The sequence below is a fragment of the Hipposideros armiger genome, unplaced genomic scaffold (assembly GCF_001890085.2).
Source record: "Hipposideros armiger isolate ML-2016 unplaced genomic scaffold, ASM189008v1 scaffold_146, whole genome shotgun sequence".
Lineage (NCBI taxonomy): Eukaryota > Metazoa > Chordata > Mammalia > Chiroptera > Hipposideridae > Hipposideros > Hipposideros armiger.
Window position 1 is genome coordinate 2409667 of NW_017731496.1, and position 22774 is coordinate 2432440.

Genomic DNA, 22774 nt, shown 5'->3' on the forward strand with positions numbered 1-22774 from the left:
ACCATCTGCTGAGTAAGAAGTCAACTGAATTGCTCTCAGCTCTAGGTGCCTGCTTATAGATCTTTCCATCCATAATCACATCCTGCCACTTTCACGGTCTAAATGCTTTTGAGTTCACATTTTAAGCACGGAACCCCTGGCTAATATTCCAGGTTTGGTTCATATAAACAAGTAACAAGAAAGAAGCAAATTTTGTTTCTTTGAACAAAATTAAAACAGAAACATTTAACGGGGAAAGGAGGAATTACTCGAAGAGTTAATGTTTTCTCCCTCCAATTTCAATTTGCTATAGCTGTGAAATACAAATTCCTGTGCACTAATAATTTAGGAATATATCCAACAAATATTAACAACCAATTTTAATCAAAACCACTCATTTTATAAAACCATAAGTTAGAAAGAATAAGATGCATAAATACCAGTTACTTTTTCCTAAATATATTTCTGTATTGCTTGAAACTTTTACAATGAAAATGCCCTTCTACATTGTTTGCATATTTTAATGAATATGGCATAATTTCATATTTTTAATCCAATTTTAATATAGCCAAAATTCCTAACAAGAGTATTTCTAATGATTCTGATTATCCTTAGGATTGAACTAAATAGTAAATACTTATTTATGTATTTTTAAAAGTTCTATGATATAGATTAACAATTCATGAGGAAAAAGCATCACCTAAAATAACTTTTTAATAATTACTTTCCTCCATTAAAAGTCTAGAAATGAAACAATCAAATAACTTTTACCTACCCTTATTTCCATATTTGGTATGCAAAGTACTCCAATTAGAGATTGGATCCCAGAGTTCCCAGGTTTACATAAATTAATAATACCTTAAGAAGATAAAAAAAAAAAAGAAATCAAACTTGAATTTCAGAAAAATTTCTTAGTAATGTATCTATAATATAAAAATCTGTGGGGGCCTGCAGAGTGGCTCAGTTGGTTAAGAGTGCGAGCTCTGAGCAACGGGGTCACCGGTTCGATTCCCACATGGGCCAGTGAGCTGCACCTGAGCTGAGTTGCTGCTGAGCTGCCAACAGATGGCAGGATGGCTCACCTGGTGAGAGCACGTGCTCTTAACAACAAGGTTGCCGGTTCGACTCCTACATGGGATGGTGGGCTATGCCTACCCGCAACTAAGATTGAACATGGCACCTTGAGCTGAGTGGCTGTGAACTGCGGCTGGGCGGCTGGATGGCGACTGGACTTGGAGCTGAGCTAGCTGTGTCCTCCACAACTAAGATCGAAAGACAACAACTTGTCTGTTCCCCTTTCCCAATTCCCCAACACTGTTCCCCTTACCCAATACCCCAATAAAATCTTAAAAAAAAAAAATCTGCGATATTCAGGATAAATTATACTATTATATGATTTGGTTATCATAAGTGACAGTGTATTTCAAACATTCTCTGAATTTCCCCACTGATTAGAGACTATAAATAATTTATCATTTAATTTCCTTTTTCTATTTGTTTCATACCCAAAAATGTTCATGATCTGACTGCCTACTACTCCCATTTTCTGATGAGTAATATCAGGGAGTGAGAATATTTCAGAGAGTAAGACAATGGTCTGCTTCCCTTATTTAATGCCTCCTTAACCTAAAGTGAAAAACTTTGCATAGCATTTGTCTTTTCAAAGTTTAATTCTATTATTTAAATTTTAGCACCAAAGAGTACAAGTGACAGACTTCAGATAAATTATATGGATCAAAATTTTAAGTGAGAGAATTGAGTAAAAAAATTTAAACATATTATCATGTCACAAAAGAAGATATGTGACTAACCAATAAACACAGACAAAATGTCCAATATCACTTGTCATCGGGGAAATGCAAATCCAATCCACAATGTCATACCACTATACACCCACCAGAATGGCTAAAATTAATGACTGACAACAAACACCAAATGCTGGCAAGGATGCAGCAGCTCGAACTCACATACCCTGATGATGGGAGTATAAAACATTATAAGATTTTGAGGAAAAGTCTGACAATTTCTTACGAAACTAAACATACATGCACCTTGCGACCCAGCAACTCCATTTGGGCATTTACCCAAGAGAAATGAAAGCTCATGTCCGCAAAAAGACTTGGATAAGACTGCGCATAGTAGCTCTATTTACAACAGTCAAACTGGAAACAGGTCAGGTGTTCACTACCAGGAGGAGGGCTAAAAACACTGGCATGTTCACCCAACGGAATAAAAAGGAACGTACTACTGATATAATATACAACAACATGAATGAATCTCACTCAAAATCATTATATTGACTGAAAAAGCCTTACACAAAAGCATACATATACTATGATTTCACTTATATGTTTTAGAACAGGCAAAATTGATGCACCATGAAATAAACAGAACAATGGTTACTTCTTAGGGGAGGAGAATCAGGGATTAACTAGGAAGGGCAAGATGAACTGTGTGGGGTGATGGTAATGTCCCATATCCTGCAAAGGGTTTGGGTACACATGTGTAAGCGTTTGTCAAAATACATCAAATGGTAGATTCAAGGTTTGTGCATTTCACAGCAAGGGGTAAACTTTACCTAAAAAGCAAGCAAACAAAAACAGAAACAAACAAAAATAACCAAGTCAGGGCCATTAACAAATATTGAACTCTAGGTAATAATGACCATGCTGAAGTGTTAAGGAGGCAAGAGTACTGAATTCTGCAACTTCTTTTGAAATGCATTAGAGTAACACAAGAGGGCTGATGAAATCACAGAGAGATGGGTAGGTGAAAAGATACATAATAAAGCAAACAGAGCAAAATCTAGGTGGTGGAAGAATATTGGTGTTCACGGTATACTTTTCTGTACATTTAAAACTTTTGACAATAAAATGTTGGGGAAAACATTTTTGTAAAGTCATATAGGACTCTGAAGAGTTTCCTGTTACTTCTAGCTAAACACATATATTTATAAATAATCTACATTTGCTCTTCGAATTTGGGTTCAAAATTCAAATTAAAATATAACAGGTGACTTATTTGCTTAAGTCATCAAAATGGTATTTCTCAAACTTTAGTGTTTGATAGTAATTTGAGAGATTATAGATTAAGATATAGGTCATACATACTCTGCACTAACAGGAAAAACAGGCTATAGCAACTCATGAAGAAACTGTGTTCTAAAGTTCACTTGTCAATCAGTTATTTGGATTTTGAAAAATATATCATAGAAATGTTACAAATATCAAAAGCTTAATAGTACCACAGAATCTAAATACTATTTAGGAAATTATTTCTGTGAGAAAAATGTTTTCAGAGTTCTAACTTGTAATGACGATATTTTTCTTCTTACTTCAATAGGAGGGTGGAAGATTCCCCAGCTTCTAAGTCTCTAATGATGGATCAGTGTATAAGGACTACAGGACAAACGGAAGCACAGTAAAAAGGATGTTTAAGAGAAGGGAAGAGACTGGCAGAGATCAGAGACATGGTGACAGTGGGAGTCGAGTATGGAAGTAAGGAGAATGAGAAGATAGTAGCTAGGCTGTATTGGTTAGAGCAGGCCAGAATTCATTTTTTGGGTAAGATCGAAACAGGTCTAATGGCAAGAATGTTGAAGGATGGTAAAGGATGATTGATAGTTGTGGCTACAGAAAACATAGTTACAGTGAGTTCTAAGGTAAGGGCAGTGATAGTTAAACTTGATAGGAGGACTGTGTTGGTTTCTATGTTGAAATACTAATGTGTGGAGGTTGGTTAAGTATAAAAAAGTATGTGTGATAGCTGGGCCCTCAGAAATACCTCGTTTGTCCATGGAGGTAAGGGGAAATAGGCAGTCATGAGGCACATACAGCACAGCTGGGGTTTTTATCAAAGCATTGAGAAGGCAGAGGGAGTCACTGAAAACATACTGGCTAGGGGCCAATGGCTGGGAGAGTGATTTGTGTGGGAAAGGCATCTGTTAGGTTACCTAGGTACACACAAGTGTTTAGGCAAATTTTCATTTTCTGTTTACTGCTACACTCCTTTGTATGCTATTCCATAAATTATTCTACAAAGTCAAAAAGGTAATTAATATAAAATAACACATTTAGCGGTATTAAGAAAAATGTTTGGTTTTTTATTCCACAGAAAGATAAAACATGCATAATCCCTCTTCTTCTCAGGAAATTTAAGACTACTAATGGCCTATCTTGCTTATTTGGTATTTATGACATACTACCTTGTACTTTTAAGTAACAAACTTTAGTTATACATACAGCTAACACCGTTAAAAACATTTTGGTATAGATTATGTTTAATGTTTGTTTAATTGTCCAAGTAACCATGAGTATATTGACTTAAAAATAGTTATTTTTAATAATTTTGTACAAATCCCTTCGGCTATAATAACAACATAATATAAGACTAGGTTAACATCTAAATTAGATGCTGCAACAATAATTTAACATTTGAAAAAATAGTCAAGTTTTTCTTATTGGATGTTATAAAGCAGTACAAAGTAACTTACCTGCCCATGACCGGAATGTGGCTATGATTCCCATCTTACTGGCTAGAAACCTCGCTTCTCTGTCTTCTCTGTGTGTGGTGGGGGATGGGGGAGGAAGTGAACAAAAAAATAAAATGTTAAAATAAAAAGTGAGTTTTTCCTGTTACTGTATCAGAATAAGGGCTATTATTAGTTAATGTTTAAGGATTTACACAGGAAATTAAACGTTAAAAAAAACACAAAGATCAGACATACCTCAAAGCAAATTTCCCTACAGACTGACTTCCCTCCAATTTAAGATTCACAACATGGTTTAAAATAAGTTATAAATTCTACTTTTCTATTTAGTTCTACATTTCCTGCTTCTTTGGAAAACTATTCTTACATAGCTCATTAACCCTTTAATTGGGAATTAGGGACAACACAAGACTGCTTAAAAAGCACCTATTAGGAGGCTGTCCCTTAGCAAAGAAAATTACTACATAAAACTCTTACATTCACCACATATATTCGAGTTACTTCAAAATTCTTGCCCCAAACTTATCTGAGGATTTCTAACAAGCAAGTTCAACAACCCATATATTCAATGAAATTTTACTGAATAACTGGATATTATTAATATCAACAGCTTCTTCTGTCTTTTGTAATTGTGTATCCAATTGTCGCACTTGTTCCTTTCTATGCAATAGTTTGACAATTAATTAAGCGATAGAAATATAGGTGACCCTTGAATAACAAGGGTTTGAACTACATGGGTCTACTTATATGCAATTTTTCTTAATAAAAATATACAGTACTGTAAATGTATTTTTCTCTTCCTTAAGATTTTCTTAATACTTTCTTTTCTAGCTTACTTTAAGAAGGAGTATATAATACATATATGAAATATGTCTCAGCTTTGGGTTAACAGTAGGCTATTAGAACTTAAGTTTTTGGGGAGTCAAAAATTATATTGGATTTCTGACTGTGCAGGTTGTCAGTGCTTCGAACCCCTGTGTTGTTTACGGGTCAATTGTACACATGCGTTAAACATTTTCCACGTATGGTATGGCAGTTTCAACACTTAATAGCAGTCTTGTACTCTTTATTTATGCCACCTCAACCATCTCTACCATGTCATTTGCCCACTTTTTTCTGTGACATCTTTTAGTCTTCCCTAACAAAGTTTGTAACAGTTGTGAGAATACAGAAATCAAGAATACTGGGAATGGAAAAACTAAAGGGATAAAAAATAATGACTGAAAATCAAATCAAAGAGTAGTGAGCAATCATATAGTCTACAGAAAGCGAAATGCAACACTTAAAAACACAAACCACACTATACTCTGTAGCACCAATCAAAATGAGAATATAACAGAAACTAAAATGGGGAGGTGAAGTGGTGGAAATGAGAATCAGACAACTGTGTGATTAAGCTTTTGATGCTCCTTGTCTTAAAAATGTTAGTGATATAGTTATGACTGCCTGGTAATCCATTCTCTATTTGATAAATTTGCAATATTTAAAAAAAAAACATTTATCTCCTATTCCCTGGCTACAATGTACTCATGCTCCCATAACTGCCCATACTCCAGAAACAATAAAAGTAAAGTACAGAACCAAACAGGAAAGGAAGAACTTTGGTGTATGTACTTTCCCCCTTCCAACTCTAAAAAAAATCCAGGTTCATCTCTTGCTTGCTCATCCTGGTAGGCAGACCTCTAAAAATGTCCCTCATCCCCTCAAGTCCATGCTGCAATCCCTGGATCCTACGACTATCCTATATCACTGCCATGATAGTAATTATGTTTATGTTATATAGCCCAGCAGACCTTACGATAGGGAGATCATTGGTAGGCCTGCTCTAACTGAAGAGCTTTCTCTAGCTGCTGGCAAACAAGGAAGTCTGAGAGAGATTCTAAGCACAAAGATTCAAGGAATTCTTGCTGTGATTGAAGATGAAGGGAATTGTGTGGCAGGGAAAGAGGGTGGCCTTTAGAAGCTGAGAGTAGGTCCCTGCTGACAATCAGCAAGGGAACAGGGACCTCAGTTGTACAACAGGAAGAAAGTGAATTCTGCCAACAACCTGAATGAGCTTGAAAATGGATTTTAGACCAAAGCCTCCAGATAAGAGCTGAGCCAGTTTTCTAACCTACTGAACTGTGAGCTAATAAAACGATGTTATTTTAACCTGCTACATTTGTAGTGATTTGTCATGCAGCAATAGAAAATGCAAATGGTCTCTGTTAATAAAGAGACTGTCCAAGTGTCATAAGGAATAGCGAAGAAAGGGGCTTAAGAACGCCAATTCATACCTAGCAGGAATAAGGTTTGAGAAGTCTTAAACAGAGGACATCTATTTTGATTTCTTAGCTCAGGTCACGATATGTTAAGGGTATGCCAAGTCCACAGTGAGGGAGGTGATTAAAGATATGAAACCACTGTTTTTTAATTCAGGAGGGAAAAAAGAAAACCAACAAAAATGTCCACATTTCACAATATTCCAAAACTTAGGGAGGAATTTTAATATATACTATCTATCAAAATAAGTATAATAAGTTTGCAATCCAACAACCTTACTAGAAAAATACCTCAAAGCATATTTATTGGAACTGTGTTATTTGCAAAATCTTTACAGATAGTACATTTGATCCCTGAATCAATTTAATGATAACGTTATCCCAGAATACCTAGTGAATTATGTGCTTTTCTCTCCAAAAAGACTCTGGAAATTATCCTATCTCATTTCTAGAAAATAATCTTGATCTCCTTTTATTTCCTTCTTAACCTTACTCTCAAAATTCGACCTAGCTTCTTTCTGCTCACTCATTTGTTAAGGCAGCTCTTCATTCTAGTCCTGGTTATTTCATTCTGTTAATCTCTCAACGTAATTGTGCTAAAAATACAAAAAAATTAAAGATCTAGGTTTCTACTGCAGCCTATCTTACATTTTTTAAATGAGAAATCAATTCCAAGTCTTTAAATTTCCCAAAGCTTACTTGTAATTTTTTAAACCACGGTTTATTATGCGAGAACTGCAACCTAACTCCATGAAAGAGGAAATTAACCCACATTGCTCTGGCTCTACATGCAATCAGGTAAATTTAAAGCTTTAATAGCAACACACACACACCACCTTATAAATTATTAGGAACAAATGGTACTTACTTGAGCTGTCCTTCAGCTGTATCTGGACTATGTCTGTAGTGAAAATCAGTATAGGGTGCTAAAATTCGCTAATAAAAAAAGGCAGAAAAAGAAGAAAAAGTTCTTATTGTAAAATGCATTTCTTCCTGTAACAAGCTAAAATTATTCTACTTCTCTATATTTTTAATTGGGTATACTATTTGAGAGATTTATTTCTTCAAACTCGTCAACAAGAAATATATTTCAGTAATTTTTGTAACGTACAAATTGAATTTTCGAACTTTTAAAGTAAGGTGTACAATATATATAAAACAGTGCACATGTCATCAATGTACAGTTTGATGGATTTTCTTAAACTAAGCACACTCCTTTAACTAGCACCAGATAAAGAAAACATCAGCATCCTCACAACTTCCTTATTCCCCCATTTTGTACTCACAAGTCACCACCGACCCCACGATTACAATCCTGACTTCTAACACTATGATTTAATTTTGCCTATTTTTGAACATTATTTAAATGGTTTTATTTTATAAATTACATTCTCTTCTTATTGCTTGTATAAAGAAATCCAGGCTATTTTTTTGTGTGGATTGTCCTTGTATTCAGCAACCTTGCTAAATTCACTCATTTTAGAACTTTAACCACTGTCTCATTTTCTAATATCCCCTACTGTCTACTGCATTATTGTGCTCTGAATTTTAATTTTAAATATAATTTAAAATGCATAAGGCATCACTAATATTGCTTTTGACAATAGTATTCTTGTATTTAGTCATTTATGTAACTTTTCTGGCGTTTTTCATTCCTTCCTACATTTCCTTGTTTGTCTTAGATCATTTTTCTTCTGACTGAGGACTCTCCCTTCAGCCTTTCTTTTATGTCTTTCTCATTTTTTAAGTAACAATAAATTTTATTATCTCACATTGTTTCCGTGAATCAGGAATCTAGGAAGGGCTTAGCTGTGCAGTTAAGGCTCAGGTTCCCCTTAAGACTGTAGACCACACATTGACCAGGGCTGCCTCACGTCAAGGCTGGATGGGAGCTGGAGGGTCTGCTTCCAGACGGTCTACTCACAACGTGCTCACTGTGGGCAACAGGGCTCAGTCCCCCACACCTGTGCCTCACCTTGGGCTCCTTTAGCAGGCAGGCAAGTGTTTCTTTCAATTCCTTTGGGTCTTTAGTCTGAGAAACCTTTATTTTACCTTTGGTTTTGAAACACATTTTTTCTGTGTTAAGTAGGTGTTATTTTCTGTCAGCACACGAAAGATGCCATTCTACTGTCTTCTGATTTCCATTATTTCTGTTGGGAAATCAGCGGTCAGACCTGCTCCTTTGAAAGTAATGTCTTTTATTCTAAAGCTTCTCTTAAGATTTTTATTTGTCTTGGTTTTCAACAATCTAACCACAATATACCTACATGTTGTTGTTTGTATTCTCTTATTTGGAGTTTTCTGAGCTTTGTGAACATGAAGTTTCATCAGTTTTAGAAAAGGAAGTTTTGGCCATTGTCTCTTTGAATATTTGCTTCTGCCCATTTTCTCTCTTTTCTCCAAAGACAACAATTACGTTGGATCCCTTATGTTCGGTTCCTTTCTCCCCCCCGCCCCCTTTATGATTTACCCTGGGTACTTTTTTACTGACTTTTCTTACAGCTTACTAATGGTATCTTCTTGTCCAAAATGAGTTTTTAATTTCACTGAATTCAGAATTTCAGGTATTATATTTTTTAGTACTAGAATTTCCACTGGATTCATTTTATATATTACAATTTTCTGGTGAAATTCTCCATTATTTCATCCATTTTCTTCCTCTTTTCCTCCATTTTCTTGAACAAATTAATCATGGTTGTTTTAAAGTCCTTTCCCCCAACTGCAATTGTATAGAATGTTCCTTTTCTTTTGGGTTTTCAGTTGTACAGTCACGTCTTTTTGTATGACATTCAGTCAAATTCCTGATGGAATGTCAGACATTGTGAATTTTATAAAAGGTTCCAAGTGATGTGATCTCCATCAAATGGTTTATCCTTTCCAGTTAGTCAGGTAGATTAAGGGGGCTGATCATCTTATCCTGATCACCAACTGAGTTAAATTGAGACCACATTGCAATTTTGGTAAGCTAGAGTATAACCTTTAGTTTTCCTTTGCTAAATTATGGCCCTCCAGTGCTTAGCAAGTATTTTTCTACTTAGCAGTGACAGGCTGGAATTTTTTTCTACATATTTTATAAGTTTTGAACTTAGATCTTTAGCTATCAATCCAGAATAGCGCCGAAATTTGGGAAATGTCAAGATTAAGAAATCAGCTATGAAACAACCAGTTTTGTCAATTTAGTACAACACAAATGCCAAATGCTCTTCTGGTTTTTTGATCTCAGCAAAAGTCTACATGGATTTTCAGCCTCTAATTATATACTGATCAGTGAGTGGACCCAGGGGAAAAATCAATTGCATATCAGCAGTGTAAATGCACTAGATCTTAAGGCCTTTCAACTTTTGCCCATGGCCCATCCTCCTGGGAGCCTTTGTGTTCTATGTGCTAGAGACTACAACATATTTCAAAGCACTTTCCTCAGGTGTTGACATTGTAGCTTCTACCCTGCATGGATTCTTATTTCAGCAAATATCTGGAGCGGTAAATCAGACCTGGTCTAGGGTCTTTTCATGTCTCTAGACTTGTCATGCGATGCCCTAGGAGTGCCAAATACTCTCGTCTTCTACCTAGCTTAGGTCATATTCTCAGCCTCTATATAGCCTGTGCCAAAAATCTACAAGTTCCTACAAAAGCATCTACAGATCTTCGGGGCAACTCTCAAAGTATCTTCCTTCCTTAAAATTTTATTTTCTCTGATCCTTATTGCTTTCACAGCTCTATATTGCTTTCAATATATGATTGACATAATTATTCAGCCTTTCTAGTTTTCCATAGCGGATGCTATGAATTACCCTATCCTGCTCTGAAGTATAAGTTTAATAAATGTTTGTCACTATAAAAATTACAATCCTTACAGACTATCTCTTCTTCTAATATTATTATATTAAATCAACATTTTTTCCCCCCTGTGAGGTCAAAACATATCACATATAGTAGAAACAGAATCCAGGGTAAATTTATAAAGAGGAAGATTTGGGTTTAACAATAGAGACGGCACTGAAAATAGTTACTCTGTATGGAGAAAAGAGAACCAATTATTAATTTAGAATGAAAAGTCATAAAATATAATCAATAAAAATGAGGACGATATTCTCTCTTTTTTTTCCCCCCCAAGCTGAGTCATCCTGCCACCTGTTGGCAGCTCAGCAGCAGCTCAGCTTGGGCCAGGAATTGAACCAGTGATCCTGTTGCTCAGAGCTCGCACTCTTGAGTGAGCTCTTAAACCAACTGAGCCATTCGGCCGGCCCTGAGGACAACATTCTATTAATAGCAGCCTCTATAATGAAGATGATAATGATAAATAACATCCGAGGCAACTGCTATTTGTTAAATATTTATTATGAGCCAGGTACTCAATGAAACATTTTATGTAGATTAGAATTAATATGTAAAGCACTTGGAAATACGGCCTAACTCCTTAGAAGCTTTACTTCAATGCTAGCTGCTGCTACTACTACTACTGCTACTGCTACCACTATCATAGTATTTATTCTTCACAATAACTCTTTAAAGTAAAAATCATGACTTTCATTTTACCTAGGAAAAAAAATATGTCTAAGAGAGGCTAATAACTTGCCCCACGTCACAAAGCTAGTACATCACAGAGTAAAAAATCAAAACCAGATCTGTACAGCCCAACGTCTATACTCTCAATCACTATGCTATTGGGATCTTGTTAAGAAAAAATAGAACATTTGTGGTTTTAAAGAAGATATAAGCAAAGATATAAGGAAATAACAGTATATTTAGTCTATCATACTCTTTGAAGTTTTTTCATTTAAATAAAGCTTTACTAATCTGCTGTACAATTATACAGGAATAAAAAACAGGCCCATACATCATATTGTCTTCTGTCAGTGTAATGGTCTCTCCAATCTTAAAATTATAGTTTTTCTACTTGATAAAGAAAAAAATTAAAGCTAAATACATTGTAAGATATCAAAAATGCCGGTTTATTATCATTGGACTACGATGAATAACATTTAAAAATCACATATTAAGGAGAGTATTGTACTTAAATTTGTTAGTAATGATATAGGATAATGTCATTTTTATAATCTCAAATATTTCTAAAAGCCCTAGTAAAACCAGAACTATAACATATAAGACAAGTTTTATAAAATGATTTAGACAAAATAGGGAATGATTAATCTTTTACACCTCATATAATTTCAACCCAAATACAAACAAATCCTGAGTTTAAGCTTACTCTAAATTACATTTGTAATGAACAACAATGTAGTATATTCACACAAATAAGCTGTAAGACTAGAGTTTGTGATAATTCTGTTCCAACCTTCACTACACATTTTATTGTAAAACAGTATATATAAAAGCCTTATTGTTTTAAACTAACTGTAAAAAACACTGAATTATTAAAAATGTAAATTGTAGACTATTTTATAAAGCAAGATATATATTCTATTTCTTTCAAGTATATATAGCCATTCTGCTAACAAGTGCTTCCAAGTTCAGAAACTTTTAGCATGGTTTAATGAATAAATAGTATATAATTAGCAGGAGCTACTCACACACAAGTCATGTAGTACTTAAGTCCTTAAAAAGTGGTCTTAAATAAATAGGTAAAAAGGTCTATGTAAACCTTACTCGTGCTTTAATTTTATTAATAAAGTTTTCGTAGTTAAAAATAATAATAAACTTCACTTTACACACTAATGAAGTATTTTGAGAACATTTTCAATTAATTCTTAATTGAATGAGCTATAAAATATGGCTGAGAATAAGCCAGCCTCAATTTTGGTTTGATAATGCTGTGCTGCATCTATTAACTTTAAAATTTCAAATCTAGAGCTTGTTATTAAAGTCATATTTTAAAACTAGAAAAGAATATTAAAGTTCCTACCTCTAATTCTACATCAGCTCGCACATATTGTCGGGTCTTTGGATGATTAAGGAGGTGCAAAATTGTAGTAATGAGGGCCTCATTTATTCGACTTAACTGGCAGTCGATCACATTTTTCAAGATGGTGTTTAGTCCACCTCGAAGGGCCACCACCTCTGGGTTCTGAAGTGCTAAAACAAAAAAGAAAAACTTAATATATTATACAGGGGGTAATTAATTAAAAGTAATCATAAATCTGGGATTTTATTTTAAAACTTAATTTCCTTTCTGACTTGAAAAATTTTCTAGTCAAAGACATTTAAAAGGGCATTTGGATAAAATGCATCTAATAAGAATCACTGAATATACTTCCCGAAACCCTGATTCCTTTTTATGTTCCTGAATTACTTTTTCATATCCTTTGCCCATATTTTACTGGAATGGTTCTTCTTCCGTATCAATTGCATGGACTTTTTAATATAGTGGGAATATTTATGTTTCAAATCTTTTGTCTGATTTGTAACTTAATTTTAGATTTTCAGCTCAAAGATCAGGCATTTCTTCGTATGCGTGCACACATCTGTGTGTTTTCAATGAGTTCATGATGAACATTTCAGTTTTCAATATGTCAGAAAATTGAATTTGGCTTATTATGATAAACTCATTTTTTTTTCCCAAATGTTTATTCAGTTATTCCAGCATGCTTCCCAAACTGATTATTATACTTCTGGTATACTAAAGTTTTACATCTGGATCTGCCAGCTCTTAATTCTTTTTCATTTTTCTATCTCTTGATAACCTAGCTTAATCGTTTTTGGGTTTTTTTTAATATATTACTAGAAAATCTTTCCCTTCCCCCTCCATTTATACTTTTTCAAAAATGTTTTCATGGTTGGATCTCTCCTGTTTATTCTAGCTGAATTATAAAATTAGGTTTCTCTCTGATTTTTTCTAAACTGAGGTATAACTAAATATAGTAAAATGCACAGATCTTCACCGTGCAGTTCAATAAATTTTGAACAATGTCTATACCCTTGTAACGAATACTGCAATCAAGGTATAGAACTTTCGTCTTCCTAGAAAGTTCCCTCAGAACACTCTTGAATCAGTTCCCCTCCAAGTGTTTTCATTTCTACCTGTTAGATTAGTTCTGCATTCTTGAGAATCAATTGGACAAATTCAAAAATACTTTCCAAAAACACACACAAGTCATACACATTTCTTAAGTTTATTTGTTGTACATAGTTTTATTTTCTATTTTGGAAATAGTATGTTTGTTTTTTTTTCTATTATATTTACTGACAATTGCTGAAACAGAAAATAAATCTATCAAATCTGAATTTTCACATTTCCACTGTACTAAATTACTTAAGCTGTTTTTCAGTTGATTCAGAGTTTTCTAGATATATCATCTACAAAGTAACAGTGTCTTCTTTCCAATATATAAAGTTCATTTTATTATCTTACTAACCTTGCTAGAAGTTTTTAAACAATGTTAATTAAGAATTAAAAGATTATATTATTTGTAGAGATCCAACATTAAGATTATAGAGCGTTGATTTGAGGTAAATATTCTAGAATGTTATCCAAGTAGTCTTCTAATTATTTTATTTTATATTTGTGTACAGGTATGTGTGTATATATGGGGTATATGTATATATAATACTAGTTTCATAAAAAAAAATGGTAGTTTCCATTTAAATTAAATTACACTATATAAAAATTATCTGTCCCTTGAAACAATTTTTTTTTTTTTTCCCACTGAGCCATCCTGCCACCTGGTGGCAGCTCAGCTCGGGCTGGGAATTGAACCGGCGACCCTGTTGCTCAGAGCTCACACTCTTGGGCGAGCTCTTAACTAACTGAGCAACTCGGCCAGTGAAACAATTTTTTTAAGACAAAACTATCTGGATGAGTCTTTTGGAGGCAATTATTTCATAAAGTACCTCAATGGTTCTTGACTATCATGTTTTCTATTTTTTGTGTCAACTGGAAATTAAAATTTTCTCTGAAAACTTATTAATTTCAATAAGATTTCCAATATATATATAAAGTATCCCATAATTTAAAAAACTATTATCTTCTCTTCTGTAATCTTCTCATTTCTGTAATCTTTTGTTTCTCTGACCTTTGTGTTTTTCAAACATTATGTATGTTTGCATATTTATATATTATTTTTTTCTTCTTCCAATTAACACAGGTTAGATTAAATAATCTATCATGCTCTTTAATTAAGACTTTTAATTGTATTGTTGCTTTCTTCCTGCTTAACCTTAAACTGATTTTTGTTTCTTTTTCTATTTCTTGGGTTCACACATGTATTTTCATTACTTTTTGCTTAATTATAAAAGCATTTTATAAGTTAACTGTGAGTATAACTTTCCAGGCATCCCATACATTAACATGTAGTCAAAGTCCTGTTTTCAAAATTTCCTTAATCAAATTTGATTTTGTCTCTAAATCAACAGGTATTGTAGGCAGAACTTTCAAATCCTTGATGATTGATTCTTCTGTTTCTTTAGTATAAAATTTTGTTAATAACTTATTTATTATATCAAGAATGAATGTAACCTACAACATTTCTACTATAGGTGGGAAAAACAACTTGTCATTTATAATTATATGATATATCTGGTTATAAGTGAAGTTCAACTTTTTAAATATGTTGATTGGCCATGTGTTTCTTTGATATGTATTTTTCATATTGATCTGTATATAAATAAGTTATTTACCTATCACGTTTATTACATTTTTTTTCTTTGTTTGTTCTGACACTGCATGTTTTCTTGCCTCCTAATAAAACTTATAGCTGCTGAAATCTCTCGTTTCTTTTGATAATTCAAAACTCCTCTTCCTTACAATGATCAGATAAATATTCATCCATTTTCCCCCGTTTTTTCACCATTTAACTCTTTAATCCTTTTGCAGTTAGAATTTTTTTTTTAAATGGATTGTATGATGGACTGTTCGTTGTTTTTAACCCACATCAAAATATAGTGTGGCTAACTAATGTCTGAAAGCCAGACTTCAAGAAATTTTATTCTAATTACTGAAATTTGGACAACTCTTATATACTAAATTTCATGAGTAAAACTTAAAAACTATAGAATTTTAATGTCATTTTGAAATTATTTGTTAGTCTTCTACTTCCCCATCAGGAATGTCCTACTTTTTCATACCTTTGTATCAATAACTAAAGAACCCATGCACGAAAGTTATTAATAAATATTATATAGCCCTCCTAAAATGCATTTTTATTACTTGAAGAAAATTCTCGCCTACCTAGTTCACAGATAATGGCAATGCATGCTCGGACCATTCTGTCTCTTTCTTGAAGTCCATCATTTCCAACTGCTATTAATGAGTTGGCCACAGAACTAGGAAACAAGGAAGCATTCACAGTAATCATCTGTAACGGAGAAATCAGAAAAAAAAAGTTACTTACTTCATAACATTTTTAAAAACCTATTTTGTTTAGACTGAGGTGTTCATGACCATAGAATATTCATAAGATTCAGGCATCAATTTTAACCTTCTGCTTCATATGAACATTTCAAAGGGCTGACCACACTAATAACTGATGCAATAAATGTTAATATCATTACTATGGAAAAATGTGTTGGCTTTTCTCCTAATAGTCCAGGCTATAAATTCGTTTACCAATAACACGTAATGTTCCTGAGATTCTAAGCTCCTCTAGAATAAGATTTACATTTTAAACAACTTTTCAGTACCTAGACAAAGTAAATCAGTGGTGACAACAGCTGTCAACAAATTACTATACTATTGCATTCCTGACTCTTTCCCCATATACCCATGTACCTCATTATCCCTACTCTCGCCCCCAATAAATTCACTGAACACACTCACCCCTCATTCTTTCTCACTTTGCAATAGATGCCTAATAATTTCCCTATCTCTACCAATCACCTGCTGCTATATTGAAAGGCAAAGTTAACCCAACCTATTTTTAATATTTCAAAAATTAAAATAGAAATAGTAAGCATATGGTGATAAAACTTTGGATGAACCTCATTTAAATGAAAAGTTTAATGGAAAAATTTAGTTTAACACACTTGAAAAACTAAAAACAGATGACATGTCTTCAGTTTGAAAAATAGAAAGAAAACAAATTATGTAGTTAATTACTGTTTAATAAATAAAGACTATTTGGTAGATGAAGTATTTCAAAATGACAGGTACCTGGAGTGGGAGTACAAGAAAATACTTTCTTCTGCTTAAGTGGTGATAAAATATTGGGGATAATTAATCTGTACTAAATGTTATTGGATTTATAATCCTGTTGAAAAATAAGACTTGTGCTATGAAACAATTAGAGGGTGCAATATAACTAAATTAAAGATACCAGTTAAGTCCTATAGAGGTTCAAAGGAAACATCTGTGTTGGTTACAGTACTTGTAAATGGTTTATGTCATTTAAGTAGCATTATGTGATATGACAAACTTCAACTGAAATGATAGAATACCATTCCACAACCATAAAATAAAGAGATTTCCAATAACTACAGAATCTACAAAAGCTTTCACAATCACTTCTAAATCAATATTTTCCATTTATCAAAAATATTGAAAAAAAATGTTGGAGAAGAGAGGGAAGGAAAGGGAAAATACTGAAAACATCTTCCTGGGTGACAAAATTCTAACTTCTTATGCTATGAATTTGTATTTTAATACTTATTGATATATTATTGTGCTTATAAGGACCTTATAAGAAAAATTTCCAAAGCAATAAAATATACTCGTATGGTATCCTGAAAAGAGCTGGCTAGGAAGCCAGGCCAACTGGCTTTCAGAACTACATCTGCCGTTAGTCAATTGTTACTTTGGCCAACAATCCTCTCTTTGCCTTAGTTTTCTCATTTGTAAAAGGAGGATATGTATGACCAGAAGATTTTTAGAATTTCAAGAATAAAATTCTATTTTATAAACCTCAAATGTAGTGCTATGGAAAGGATGCTTGTAGTTTAAATTTTTACAAGTGAAATCTCTTATTTTCCAGGGAAATATATGCAAAGAAATTATTAAATTCTGTGTAAATCAGCAAATAGTTTTCTCACAAATCAATGAGTATATACATAAGGGAAATGTCATGGAATTTATCTTTATTAACATAAAAATTTAATCATCTTTTCAGGTGTGGTAGGACACACATACATAAAATAAATTAAAGACCATGAGTAGGTAATCAATTTGCAAACTGCTATACAGAACTAGAGGAACACTGAGTTCTGTAAGGGGAATATCTGAAATTGGAGCTGAGACTGCAAGATGAATATAATGTAGGAAAAGTGTTAAAATAAAATGAAAAGAGTAGGAAAGAAGTAATGATTATAGTAGTAGTGGAGGGCAGCTTGTCTCTACGCATAATGGTATAATGAAACAGGTCATAATTGGTTGGACCAAAAATGGGTTCTGAATGCCAAGGTAAGCAGATTGTGCTTAATACCAAAAGGACTTGTGGGCCAATACTGGTTTGGAAATTTGGAGAACTGGGATCTTGCTCTGACTTTGCCAAAATCTTGCTGTGAATCAAGGGCAAATGATTTCCCTGATGAATCCTTTTCAATTGTAAAAAAACTATGATATATTAGTCCCTAAATTTCATAAATAAAGACATGATATATGAAGAAAAATGATGATTCAAATTAGGTAGGCAGTAAGTAGATTTTAAATAGGATAAAGAGAAGCAACAGCTGACCAGTGGGGAAATTATAGAAAATCGGAGAGGCAAAAACCAGGAAGGATTGCCTGGATTGGAAAAAAAGAGACAGAAAAAATAAATAAATAAATAAAATCAGAGAGACATTGAAAAAGAAGCAAGCAAACAAACAAAAACCTTCCAAAAGAATGAGATAGGTAAAACAGAAAGAAAAGTAACATGAGTATTCCTTAATTATTCATAGAGCAAGTTACCCTAAAGCAAAGCAATAAATGTTTTTCTTTTAAAATATAAAAGAAAAAATTTTTCAGAAAATTTTAAAACTTTTGAATGTATACAAAAAAACCTCAGTGACCCAGAAATTATAATATGATCATTAATTTCTACTAGCTCAGTTGCCAAGTTGTCACTGGAAAAAAGAAATACATGCTTCGGCTGTTAACAGTACTAATGAAAGTACAGTTCCTCTGGCCAATAGAGGCTACTGTTCATACGCCAAGTGTGCTCTCCCTTTATAACTCTTAACAGCTTTTAGCTAAACCAAGGAGGAACTCTGTGCCACAACTCTTCTTCTGAGCCTTTATCATACTATCACCAGGTATAAGAAATGTTCCTGCTCTTGGATTTACAAATGATATCTGCCACAAATCACTCTGTACTGCAGAAGGTAACAGAATAGAATGTACTTTTGTTATGGTGCTCCTAAATTGTTTTTGAGGATCTGGTACAATTGCTGGGCTATTTAATAAATTGTAACGTACAAATCATTTTACAAAATTAAAATAAAATATTCATTGAATAATCTAAAGAAGCCGAATTTAATTGTCTGAATCCATGTGGAGTTGTCATTTTCTTCTGAATATAACTGCTAGGGTAACAATTCTCAAAGTGTGGTGCAGGAAACAGGGTCCCTAGGATATTTTCAGGGATTCTACAAAATTGAAACTATGTTCATAATAAAACAAAGACATTGTTTAGTATTTTTACTCTCATCCTCTCACAAGTATATTCTGAAGTTTTCCAGAGACTCAATTGTATGTGAAATCACAACAGATTGAATGTAGAAGCGAATATGATAATCCAGCTATCTTCTATCAAGACAAACATTAAAGAGTTTTGTAAAATCCAAAAATGTCACTCTAGTCACTAATTTTCTTTTTAGAAAATATAGTTTAATAAAAATGTTACAGGGGCCGGCTGAGTGGCTCAGTTGGTTAGAACATGAGCTCTGAACAACATGGTCGCCGTTTTGATTCCCACATAGACCAGTGAGCTGTGCCCGAGCTGAGCTGCTGCTGAGCTGCCAAAGGGCGGCTGGATGGCTCAGCTGGTGAGAGCAAGTGCTCTTAATAACAAGGTTGCCAGTTTGACTCCCGCATGGGATGGTGGACTGCATACCCCACAATTAGAGTGAAAACAACGACTGGACTTGGAGCTGAGTTGTACCCTCCACAACTAATTGAAGGACAACAACTTGACTTGGAGCTGATGGGTCCTGGAAAAACACAAATGTTTCCCTTCCCCAATTCCCCAATAAAATCTTTAAAAAAAAAGTTACATTTACATGTAATGGGTTTATTGTTATTTTTAATATATTAGTGTTTTTAAAATGTATCACTTTTAATTCTTAGTATGATAAACATTGACATATATATTTCTACTAACCAAAAAATTACTCTAGGTTCTTCAGAAAACAATTTTTTTTTATCTTGAATTTTCAAAATCATGGCAGTAGGAAGGATTTGTATGAGTACATAAAAACCATAAATCTAATTTTTAAATTTGAAGAGTCAAATCATGGTCCCAACATAAGTTAACCTACAACAAAAATTCATAATCTAGCTCCAAGATCACTCTTCATAAAATTGCAAACTTCTTTTAAGACAACTACTCATCCATTTACTTCTTCCTTACTATGCTTACTGGTGGATACTGTTACTAACCAAAAGCTAGACAATTGAAAGAAAAGGAAGAGGAGGACTCTAGTTAACGTACAAACTCAACATTCCATAACTCTAGAGCAGGAGTCCACAAACTATGGCTTGCGAGCCACATGCAGCTCTCTAGGTAGGTTTTGTCTCAAAAGTTTGCCGACCCCTGGAAGAGCCAATCCTGTCCCTCACAACAATTTAAAAATTATTCGAGAGTCATAAATGTATTTTTACATAGTCACCATTGTGTGAATAATACCCTTTAAAATTTTTATGAATAAAACTATGACAGTTTTATTTTCATTTTAAATTTTACTTCAGAGCCACAGTTGGAGAGTCGCAGTTTGCTGACACCTGGTGGCTCTTTCTTCTCAAAAGTTTGCCGACCCCTGCTCTAGAGCATGCACTAAACTCCAATATAGGGAAAGAGAAGAGCTAAAAATTTTATTTGCTAAATAATTTTAGATGTTTTTACATCAGAACAAATATACACTTCATGAGTCTCATGAATGTTTAGAAGCAAACAATATACTTCAAGATGAGACATGATAAAATTCTTACACAAGCTGTGTCCTAGCCAAGTTAACTCTCAGTTCACTTCGTCCTCTGCCATTAGGGCATCCCATTACGTTACATAATAATAAAAAATTCCTTGAAGGATTCTCATTAAAAGCATTATGGATAATCTTTAACACATTCTCTTGCAGAGTTTAGATTTTCGTTTTTTATGCTGTACAATGGCCTAAATTGTTTATTGCAACTGCCTATGGATTGCATCCAAATTCATCTTCAAAACAACCGATATAACTATTTGTGACATCCTTTTAACAGTACTAACTCCAAACATACAATTAAGAGAAAATCAGGGTAGGGAGCAAGTAATCCTCTTTCTCCAATAACATATCAAAGCAGTAATTTCATTTACATGTCTACTGAAGGGAGAAATATTCTTTATAATGAATGTTTTATAAAAAGTAATGTCCTAGCTATACCCAATATCACAGAAGAATCATGCAAAATATTAATGCTTACCTTGAAACTGATCAGACCTATTTAACTCGCATGTAATTTTAACAAAATAAAAATGTTTAATGAGAATTCAGTCTTTAAATTTTAATAGAAAAATTTCACAAAAGTCTAAATCTAAAAATGTAAAATATTTAATATGAAAACCATAAATCTGCCTTTACTCTTAGACATAGAGCGTACCTTTCTGACTAATCGAAGTGCTTGTGTCCTCTCTACCTCGTTGCTCTGCTGTATGTCAATGCACCTAAATAACAAAAAAATTTATAAAAAATCTTATTAAACAATTTTGTATAATACCACTAGATCAGACCCATATTTGTAATGTCAATAAGGTATTTACAAATGTTAATGCATGTGACTTTTCAGTACCAGCAGATATTTAATTAATTAGCTTACATATCTCTAGTGATAAATATTTGCTATAATGAGACATTTCAAAACGATTTCATTTAAAAACCCAGGAAAGAATATAGTAAATAATTTGCAGAATTATATATGTCTATACAGAAATAATAGACATAGAGCAAAATACCAGAAATCTCCTGAAAAAAACATTCACCCATCTTTGATGAAATTCACAGATATTTTATAAAAACTGAAGGGGAACTATTTCAAGCCTATGATTTAGTTTAAATGTGATTTTAACTAAAGCCTAAATTTTATATATTATGACTAATTTAAGTCTTATGTATTAACCACAATTCTTTTACCAAAATATAATTTGAAATCTGAATGCACTTAAAAAATCAATGCTCGAATATCACTTAATTGACATTGCTCTCTAAAATTTATTAAATTACTCAATTTCTGAAGAGCCTTTGGTTTACATAGCAGAATAATACATTTTTACTTATGTTTGGGCAGTTCACTGTTCTAATCAATACTTTATATAAAGATAGTCTGCTATTCAAAAAGTATTTCTTTTCTCTGTATACAATTAATCTAAAGCAATATCATTAAACATTAATAGACTCAGAATTCCATTTCTAGCCACAACAGAGAGGCTTGGCTCAGACCAACCCTCCTACCAAAACCAACTATAAAAGCTGAACTGCTTTGTAAAGCAACTGTCAATAGAGGAGTGGATAATAATCCACGGAAAGAAAAGTACAAACTCCACACCCAACCAGGTTTTGTCCCTGGGGGCACCTGTCCACTCTAGTTTTAGGGAAATCGAGTCCTAGCAGAATGTGGAAGTCTTCTTGGACAGGTTGAACTTTAGGGCAGCCAAAGTGGCTGAGACTTGAGGGGGAAAATCCCACAGGGAAGAAAACATAGAAAAGTAAGCATGCAATCTCCTCTCCAAGCTACCTGCCAATTTCTATGTTGTGCAAAAGTAGGGTTAAAATCCAAGAAACCAAGCAGAAAGGCTATAATTAAAGAGCGAAAATAGCAAGTGCTGATGAGGATGTGGAGAGCCTGGAACTCTCAAACAGTGCTGGTAGGAGTACAAATCAGTACAATCACTTTGGAAAACTGCTGGCAATATCAATTAAAGCTAAATATACATAAACCTTATGACCCAGCAAATCTCCTCCTATGTATGTAAGAGAAGTAAGTGCA

General features: G+C 33.4%; 1 protein-coding gene across 5 annotated transcripts in view; it reads right to left on the reverse strand.

Moving 5' to 3' along the window:
* Positions 1-22774, reverse strand: part of RICTOR (RPTOR independent companion of MTOR complex 2) — a 107286-nt gene that overhangs the window by 36078 nt on the left and 48434 nt on the right. For all 5 annotated transcript variants that reach the window (XM_019650742.1, XM_019650743.1, XM_019650741.1 and 2 more), the window contains 6 exons: positions 21392-21455; positions 15854-15980; positions 12593-12762; positions 7598-7665; positions 4472-4539; positions 755-837 (listed from right to left, as the gene is read on the reverse strand). In XM_019650742.1, the coding sequence (XP_019506287.1) occupies positions 755-837; positions 4472-4539; positions 7598-7665; positions 12593-12762; positions 15854-15980; positions 21392-21455 (580 nt within the window). The remainder of the gene's footprint in view (positions 1-754; positions 838-4471; positions 4540-7597; positions 7666-12592; positions 12763-15853; positions 15981-21391; positions 21456-22774) is intronic.